The sequence below is a fragment of the Otolemur garnettii genome, unplaced genomic scaffold, assembly GCF_000181295.1.
Source record: "Otolemur garnettii isolate 467f Iridium unplaced genomic scaffold, OtoGar3 scaffold00098, whole genome shotgun sequence".
Lineage (NCBI taxonomy): Eukaryota > Metazoa > Chordata > Mammalia > Primates > Galagidae > Otolemur > Otolemur garnettii.
The window spans coordinates 1965413-1975717 of NW_003852493.1; the positions used below are offsets into that span (position 1 = coordinate 1965413).

Here is a 10305-nt window from a genome sequence, read left to right on the forward strand (position 1 = left end):
CAGAGATAGAAGAATTTGATGAGGGGCTGAGCACAAATTGAGAAATATCAAATTGTTGTCTATAGTTACTTTGAGTGGAAAGGGGAAAATTTAAGGCTTCCCAGAGGATGTTGACAATTGGATGAGAATACTGAATGTGAGATGCACACTCACATCCTGTTTTTAATAATATAATTTTAAAGCGCTAAAACTGTAGCAGACTGTAGCTACTATGTCTCATCTAGGTGTGGAAGGGTCTGTTAAAGGTACAGGGCTGGAAGTTGCCGGTTTCTTACTCTCCTCTACACAAACCACTGAGCTCACAGCCTATAGTCAAAGCTTGAACTCTGTTAAGGCATAGAAAAGGGTACTGTTGGGGAACCAAAGTCACTGTTCGGCAGCTCCAATGATGAGATGAATTCAATTCTATCTATGCATTCTCTATGCTGACAGCAGGATGGTGTGACGTATGGGGAGAGAGAATATTTTAAAAAATAAATCACATTGCTAAAGGTCTAATGTTTGTTGCTAAATCATTTTCTCTTTCATATCAATAGAAATTCAGGGGTATATTTTTACATAAAAAGGGGAGATGACTAGTATGAAGTGTTTATTTTCTCTTAAGTTATCCTTTGGGGTTGTTATAGACAGATTTTCAAATTAACTGCATTTCAAATGCCTAAACTATCTTCCAAAGGATCCAAACATACTAAATAAATAAATGATGGTGTATAAAGGGCAATGTAATCACTTAGAAAAACAGCAACAAAGAGTTGATCTTGGGGTGCAGAGAGACCCCCATCACTAAGCAGCTTTGGCCTATTGGGTAAATCCTCAGAGCTGTGATGATGCCACAGCACTCTACACAAGGCTACAGACTGAGACCCTGTCTAAAAAAAAAAAAGGAAGAAAAAAAGAAATCACCTCTATAACATAAAAGTACAAGATGAAGCAGCAGTGCCAATGTACAAGTCACCATAAGTTATTTAGAAGATCAGGCTAAGATCAGTGATAAGCACGGCTACATTAAACAACAGATTTTCCATGTAGAGAGAACCGCCTTATATTAGAAGAAGCTGCCAGCTGGGACTTTCATACCTAGAAGAGAAAAACCAATGCTTGGCTTCAAAGATAAAAGGACAGGCTGACTCTTGTTAGGGACTAATGCAGCTGGTGACTTTAAGTTGAAACCAATGCTTATATGCCATTTGAAAAATCCTAGGGTCCTTAAATTATGCTAAACCTTCTCTGTGCTCTATAAATAGAAAAATAAAGCCGTGAATATTTAAGCCCACTGTTGAGACCTATTGCTCAGAAGAAAAGATTCCCTTGAAAATATTACTGCTCATTAGCTATGCACCCAGCCACCCAAGAACTCTAATGGAAATTTAAAAGGAGATTAATGTTCCTTTTCTGCCTGGTAACTCAACATCCATCCTGCAGCCCATGCGTCAAGGAGTAATTTAGACTTTCAGGTCTTACTTTTTAAGAAATAATTTAGTGAGGCTGTAGCTGCCATAGATAGAGATTTCCCTGATAGATGTGGGGAAAGTAAACTGAAATGCTTCTGGAAAGAATTCACCATTCTAGGTGCCTTTAAGAACTTTCTTCCTTCATGGGAGGAAGTCGAAATATCAACATTACCAGGAGTTTGGAAGAAGTTAATTTCAATTGTCACAGGTGACTTTGAGAGATTTAACACTCCAGTGGAGGACACAGCTGCAGATGGGGTAGAAACAGCAAGAGGGTCAGAGTTGAAAGTGAAGCCTGAAGATGTGACTGAGTTGCGACAAGCTCACTATAAAACTAAAACAGATAAGAATTCAGGGGAGGAGCAAAGAGGGTGGTTTCCTGAGACGGAATCTACTCCTAGCTGCGTTGCTGTGAACACTGTTCAATTGACAACAAAGAATTTAGAATATTACACAAACTTAAGTTGATAAAGGAGTAGCAAGCTTTAAGAGGCTGGACTCCACTTTTGAAGGAAGTTCTGCTGTGTGTAAAATGCTATCAGACAGCATTGAATGCTACAGCAAAATCTTTTGTGAAAGTAGGAGTCAATTGATGCAATAAACTTAATTTTTGCTTCGTTTTAAGAAATTGCCATGGCCACCAACCTTCAGGCATCACCACCATGATTATCATCAGCCACCAACCTTGAGGCAAGACTCTCCACCATCAAAACAAAACAAAACAAAAGACTACAACTCACTCAAGGTTCAGATGATAGTATTTTTTTAATCCATAAAATAGTTCTAATTAAGTTATTTATATTGCCTTTTTAGATATATTGTTGTTGGAAACTTAATAGACAAAAGTAGAGGTAAATATAATTCATATATGCACTGGGAAACCAAAAACATTCACGTGACTTGATTTAAATGGGATATTGACCTGACTTCATTGCAGTGATCTGGAACGGAACACACAACATCTCTGAGGTATGCCTGGATATCTTCATCCAAGGAGAAAGGAAGGAAAGAAAAGAAACCCTGCAGCAAGAGGTGCTCAGTTTGTGTTGAGGATATTTGATTTTTGAGCCTTTTGCTGACAGAGGCAATGTCCAGCCCCGGTAACACGGAGGAGTGTTCTTGCTTCCTTGTTTCGTAACTTGCACTGCAGAAATAGTTTCTCCAGCAGCTGCCCAAGCTAGAGATCTAAGCAAACTTTTGTTTGTAATTTACCAAAGGGGTGAAAGGAAAAATATATTTTGAAATAAGTAACTATGCATTCACTAGGAATTTAAACAGCACAATTTTAAAAGGAATATATAAACGCCTAGTCCTTTACTTTTGCAATGAAGTATTAATTTAATGCAGAACATTTTGGCCATTCTCACAAAAGCTTTAAGAAATTATTTAATGTTGTTTTAATTTTAGATATTTGAAGAATCATAAATTTCCTTTGGGCCTACGTGGACTTCTTGAAAAGGAAAATAAAGAGCAAACCATATACATACATGAAATAATGAAACATGCTTACCATTTCTTAAAAAAAATACTGAGAATAAAAGGAATTGGGACTGGAATTAGCTATAATCCTTGATAGAGAGTATTCACTTGAGCACAATATCAATTCAAACACAGAAATGAATATGACCTCAATAAAGTGTACATAGAACAGTTAAATTTCCCTCTCATAATAAAGAACCACTTTCTGGAGCTTTACATAGAAAATTATTATGAAAACGATTGATTTGATGCTTTCAGAAAGTATAACTGGATGTTTGAATTTTCAGCCCAGACATGAAGATATAATAAACATGAAATCTAAAATCAGACTTCATTATAGACAATTTGCAATGACAATTTGAAAACCGGTTTCATGACTTCAAGACCCTTCAGTCAGCATAAGGCGTGAACCAGGTGTATTCATTTCCTGGGGCTGCTGTGACAAACTACCACAAACTGGGAGTCTCAAGACAATAGAAATGTATTGCTTCCTAGTTTAGGAGGCTGAAATGAAGACCTCTTAAGTGCCATACTTCCTCTGAAACCTACAGCAGACTCATTCCTTCAGCCTTCTGGTTTTAGCCAGCAATCTTTGGTGTCCCCTGCCTTGTAAGGAGGTGCCTCTCCAGTCTCTTCCTTTGTGATCACAAGGCTGTCTTTTCTCTGTATGTCTCTGTCCTCTTCTTAAGACACTAGTCATTGTGGTTTAAGGGCCAACCCTATTCCCATATGTCCTCCTAATAAAAACCTCCAAAAAATTCAGCATCTGACATACTGATGGTTAGGACTTCAACACACCATTTGTCACATATCATATCACATATGTAAACACAATTTCACCCATAATGAGGACATGGAGAAGGTTGTTAAGATTTTTGTGGAGAGAGAAGTTCTCCTTCCCTTAGAGAGGAGGGGCTGGGATTCCAGCTTCCAGTAAAAGAAGGACTCAAGGCGGGAGCAGCTTCTTGGGTGTGCAACCCACACAATCATGCAGGGCTGTCCAATTTTAAAATGCCTAATGATTTTTGAACACTATTTCCTGCATATCCCCCTTTTCCTGGGCCCTTGTAATGATGTAGGACATGGCTTTGAGAGCTTGCTACGGGCTTCCTGCACTTGCAGAGGGGGTATCCTGTGACCTGACTCACAGGATAAAGCTGGCTTGTCACAATTAAATTAAGGGAACTGACTGCACTGCCCGTGGTCAGCTTGGCTCCCTGCGTTTGTCAAGTCACAAAAAGTAGCTCACTTATAAAATATGCATTGTCCTAAGCTCTGCAGTGACAAGGGTTCAGGGATCAGAATCTGTATAAAACCACAAATGCTCTCAGGCCAGGGAGCTTTAAATCTTTGCCAGCCCAGAGAACAAGAGGGAGTTGTAAAGAAACAATTCCAGACCTTTCCTATAGCTTTACTACTCTTGAAGAGTAAAACATTGATTAGCAACCTGGGGAAATTTGGGAACAGGCAGGGGTGATGAGTAAAAATAGAAGCTGAAGACAGTGAAATAGAGCAGTCAAGATGGCCTTTTCTGGGGCAGCCGACCACAGAAAGCAGGTCCAATTTAGGGAACAGGGGAAGATTAATATTCCATTGCATTTACAGTTTGGGTCACTAATACTACACAGAACACCCTAATTTCTGAATTGAATCTCAAGGCAACCTAGACAAACCAAACACAAAATAGTTTTCACTTAGGGGAAGGGAAAGTCGGATTGTGTTTTTCAATACATTTTAAAAGGTTAATAGGTGTTAAGGGCTAAATTGTGAATTGTGTCCCCTCCAATTCATATGTTGATGTCCTATCGCCTGCCACCGTATTTGTAAGATATGATCTTTCCACAGGATAAATTAAAATGAAATCCTTAGGTGAGCCTTACTCTATTATAACTGGTGTCTTTTAAGAGCCGAACGAGATCAGGACACAGGCACAGAAGTGAGACCATGTGGAAACAATGGCCGTCTTCAAGCCAAGGAAAGAGGCCTCAGAGAAACTAACCCTACTACATCTTCATCTGGGGCACTTTTCCAGAACTGTTAGGACATAAATTTCTGCTGTTTAAGCCATCGAGTCTAGGGTTGTTATGGTAGCCCTAGTGAACTAATCAATAAGACACAATAAAAACTATATTGTTAACAGTGATTAAAGGAGTTTCAGAAGGTATAAAAATCAATAAGGTCCACAAAGTGGAACACAGGATCTATCACCTCTATCATCCTCACTGTCTCACACGTAGCACAGTTGAAATTAAATGCATTTGGTAAATATAGCCTTTGTATTACTTCTTTGTAGGCCTGTGTTGACCAACAGCTTACATAAGAGCAAGTACAAAGCTAGATAGCTCAGAATTCTACTTGTTTAGCAGCTTGAAGTGTAAAACACAAAATTTTCAAAGTAGCATAAACTATGAAATCCATGCAATTTATGTGAATAGCTCTACTTATTGTGCTTGGCAAGATTGTATTTTGTTATACATCCATAGGAATAGGAACATAATTGCACCGTAAAACAAAAGGGCAAATTTACTGAATATAATATCTGTGAAACTTGGCACACACAGTCTCTTACACAGGTAGGTGTTCGATTAATGTTAACTTCCTCCCTGTCCCCTCTTTTCTATGTATATTAAAAGAAGGACAGAGATGATAGTTTTACTCTGCTTTCTAGTCATCTCAGGTTAATTAAAGTTATCAGACTTTGAACTAATTGTCATTAAAGTCAATCTGGCATTGGGATAACGTGCCAAATCTATGGTTTGTGTAACTTAATTCTGCTTTAGTAAGAAAAACTCCTGGTAACCAATGATAAAGCAATCTGGGTGGTAACTAGAAAAGAAAAAAATAATAGTTTTTATTTTTTTGGAAGAGAATGTACAACGAGATACTAATGAAGGAGCCAATCTTATATATTGTAGTTTTCAATAGATGTGATAGGTTAAGGCAAAGTGCTTCATAACCTTGCAGGGTGGGAATAGTGTTTTATCTTACATCATGGTCAGGCATGAAGATTTTAGCTATAGCAGAAAGAGAACAGGTTACACATTGCACACGCCGCCTGAGACAGGCAGCAGGGAGCCCCCAGTGGAACAGCTGCTTCTTAGGAAATCCACAAGAAACGTTTGAGGTTATCCCCAAAGTTGTCAAGAAACTCAGAAATAATAAATCTAGAGTGTCACAGTGTATAGAGCTAGTTCTCTGCTGAAGACGTCAGGAAAATCTGTCACTTGGTATTATAATGATCCCCCTCAGGACTTTGTGCCAAGTGGTAGGCACAGACAGATAGGAGTGAAACATGCTGGGGCAGAGGGCAGAATTCACATATAACTCCACCACCTGGGATTGGCTCCAGGACGGGGAATCATAACTCTAAATCTCTAAATGTTATTTCCCAAATTATTTCTATCTGTTAGAATCTGTACAAAGTATTTAACATGTAATGTGCAGTATACCTAAAGCGAGTCCCATGAACCTTTACAGTAGCAGATGTGAAAAAGCACAAAAAGAATAATTGTGGATAAAAGATAATACCTATAAAAAATAAAGCATTACTATCAAACCTAATAATTCCCAGATAAGATCAAGAAGGAGAGACATATATATATATATATATATATATATATGTTTATAATGACATGCACTGACTTTTTGCTATTATAAAGAGAAAAAAACAAGTCAGAAACAAGCGTTAAAGAGATGATATTTGGATCCCAGAGCACAACAAATGTAGAGAATGTGTTTTACAACCAGTACTAATATGAAAAAAATGTATTTGGCATAGATTTGCCTGAGAAAATAAACATATTATATTTTTTAAAAAGATGAGATTTATTTCCAGCAGAAAAAGCAAATTACTCCAGATTTGTGTCAATGCCAGAAAATAATTAAGCATTATTTCCAGATTTTGTTCAAGAAAAACCACTTGGGGGCCAAGGATTTTAGCATCAATCAATTTTTTTTTTAAGTAGAAAGTGCAAAAAATAAAATCTGTGTATATGTAGGCTCAGAAAACATTATATAAATATATGGTTCTTGAATGTGAGTTACTTACGATATCTACTAGTGGACCAGAAAAAGAATATAAATTAGGACTGAGTAATAAAGAATGTAGTAAACTACTCTCTAGAACTGTCATCAGGTAGTTTCCAAAAGATCTTAGATACCTGAGGATAATCTTTGTTCAAGCTATTATTATATAGTACTTGCTGTAGAAAACTAATGCTGAAAGATATTCTGGTGTCTAATTTTACACTGACAATTGTACACAATTATAAGGAAGCAGTTTGAATGTGGAAGATTACCATTCAGTATTCAAAGAACACTACAATAGGCAAAATAAATTTTCTGGAAATTTCTCTTCCTAAATTTAATATTTACTACCAGATTCAGTTATTTAATTAAACAAATTTGTAGCTCAGTACCTGTAGCTCAGTGGTTACAGAGCTGGCCACATACACTGAGGCTGGCAGGTTCAAACCTGCTAAACAATGACAACTGCAATAAAAAAAAAATAGCCAGGCATTTTGGCAGGTGCCCGTAGTCCCAGATACTTGGGAGGCTGAGGCAAGAGAATCGCTTAAGCCCAAGAGTTTGAGGTTGCTGTGAGCTGTCACGGCACAGCACTTTACCCAGGGCAACATAGTGAGAGTCTGTCTCAGAAAAAAAAAAAAAAAGTTTGTAACTGCATTAAAAAATATTATGTTTGCAAAGGATACAAATGTTTACCTTTGATGGGTTTTTCTTTCATTCTTCTTTTAGTTACTAAATATTTTTCATTAAAAGTATCAACACGAAAGAGAGAGACACCATCTCTATAAATAGACAGCTGTTAATGGCAGGCATCTATAGCCCCAGCTACTTGGGAGGCCGAGGCATGAGAATCACTTAAGCCCAAGAGTTTAAGGTTGCTGTGAGCTGTGATGCTACAGCACTCTACCAAGGGCGACAAAGTGAGACTCTGTCTCAAAAAAAAAAAAAGAAAGAAAATTTAATCCTGAATTCCATACACAAAAACATATAGTATATTTTGTATGCTAATAATTCAATTAAATGAACTTCACAAGCTTCTCTAATTTTTATATATTTTGGAGCGGCATGGATAACTTTTTTAAAGAATTTTCCCTTAAGAAGTTGGCTTAAGAAAGTATTTGGCTTTCATCGCTGATTTTGCAGCTTCCTGTGACCATTTTTCATGCTGTTTATAGAAGTCCTGAGCAGCAGTGCTGGAGAAGCAACCCTTTCAATACTAACTCGTTCAGCTTAGAGACTCAGAGTTTATGCTGTTGGCAAAGCTGACTCCCTCAGATTTCATCAGACTTCTGTGAGAAACAACAAGACCTTGAGAGAACCTTTCTTAAGTTCCCTGTTGACATTACAAAGAAGAAAGAAAAAATGCACATGTGAATTATTCACACCAGGAAGAAAATACTAAAGATTAAATAGCTTCAGTTTGAATTGTCTAAGAATGAGTTAGACAATCTACTTTGACATTTCGTGGGTATTTTGAGAACTGATGCCATCAAGCCTTGCTGAACGGACCATCGGAGAGAGTAAAGGGAACAGTCTCCCTTTAATGAGATCTCTTGAGAAGATAATTCTACAACCTTCAGAAATCCACTGACAGCACTTTATAAAATTTACATGATGTGTTTGTGTTGTAGAAAGAAAGATTTAAACTTCTATATAAAAAACAACATTATCTCTAGAGCTGGGGAGTTGGCCATAACATGGTAAGAACAAGGACTGCCTTTTTTTAAGCTTCAGGCAGTTTACCAACTATTTAAGCTATTGTGAACTTTCTAGTGCAAGTATCATGCAGTAAATACAGTGCCTTGAATAATGAGCATTTATCAATTTTGTTTGTTTAATTGACACTTTACCAAAACCTTATGAAACAGATGACATTGCCCTTATTTTGCAGCTGGGGAAAAAGAGTCAGAGAAATGAACTAGCTTTGTTAAGATTACACAGCAGCGATTACTTGAAAACACAGTTTGTGTGATATAAACATCTGCCACTGATATACCTCCAATACTGTGACTTTTAAAAGCTAAATGCAATTTTATTGGCTGAATTTTATATTTCCAGGTATTTTCTTACACTGCCGACAAAGAAATCAGAACGGATGATTTGTGCTTGGATGTTTCTAGACTCAATGGACCTGTGATCATGTTAAAATGCCACCATATGAGAGGAAATCAGTTATGGGACTATGATTCTGAGGTATGGTATTGTTCTTAATTTACCTATTATTTAATGCTTATCCTCAGTTATGTATTTCAGAAGCATTTAAATCCAAAGCTATATATTTTTTCCCATTAGCAGAATTGGATTTTCAAATATTCATATTCATCTTTGATAAAATTAGAATGGCATATCATATAAGGAGATTTTTGCCAAACTTGTCCAATAGTATAAAACACGAATGAGGAATATAAAATCATTTCTGTGTGTCGAAACTCATCTCTATGTACATGCCCAATATAAACGAGCCAAGGGGCAGGCCGAGCTTGTCTGAGGAGTATGTGTGAAGACGTGTGTCCAGGGTGACACCGACAACATGCTCATAGTTTGAAACTTCAAATTTTCTACCACTGTCATTTCTGATATTTATGCTTTTCAACCTCAAAGGAAAGAAAGTCAAGATTAGCAAGATTTCTTTACTACTGTAAAGACTGTCATAAATAATTCTTTACTATTTGTAATTATAAATATTATTCAGAATTCAGTGAGCAGTCATAGAATCTGCTAAGTAGCATTTTCTCAATTTAGCACCTTCCTGATAGAGGGGAGGAAGAGAAAACAAAATTACTGCTGAGAATTTATTGCCAGGCAGTGTGTAAAAACCAGATCAGCCATCAGATGGAGCTAATAAAAAAGAAATATTTTCCTCGGCATCAGGAAGCTGCCTCTCGGAAACAGCTTTATTTCCTTTAGCTCCTTTTGCTTAACAAAATGAATCGGTTGTCTATGTTATGTTTCCCATTTCCATTATCAAATGGGTGGCGGCTTATTTAAAAGAAGAACTGAGCTTTATTTTTTATAAGATAAGTAACCCCATAGAGGTAAATGAGTCTCAAAGACACAATGTTCCACAAAGTCTAGAACACTCTGCAAGAATAACATTGTAAAAATTAGTCTACAGCGGTTTTGATATTGCTGATATTTTAACAAGAGAATTTTTTTTCACTGTTCAAATATTATTTTAGTTTGCGTGATTTTGTGTTTATTTAAGCTGAATTTCAGGAAAACCTACTGAATTCTTGTAGGATGTGAAACTTGTGATATAGGGTTAATTTTGCTTCTAAAATTTATACCATGTTATGAGGCTCTTAGGACGCAAAATCTTCCGAGACATAATTGAGGACAAACATCCTAT

At 36.8% G+C, this 10305-nt stretch overlaps 1 protein-coding gene across 4 annotated transcripts in view; it reads left to right on the top strand.

Annotated features, from left to right (window-relative positions):
- The window catches only part of GALNT13 (polypeptide N-acetylgalactosaminyltransferase 13), a 520150-nt gene that overhangs the window by 497952 nt on the left and 11893 nt on the right, over nucleotides 1-10305 (top strand). For all 4 annotated transcript variants that reach the window (XM_003795944.2, XM_023516812.1, XM_023516813.1 and 1 more), the window contains one exon: nucleotides 9015-9149. In XM_003795944.2, coding sequence (XP_003795992.1) covers nucleotides 9015-9149 — 135 coding nt within the window. The remainder of the gene's footprint in view (nucleotides 1-9014; nucleotides 9150-10305) is intronic.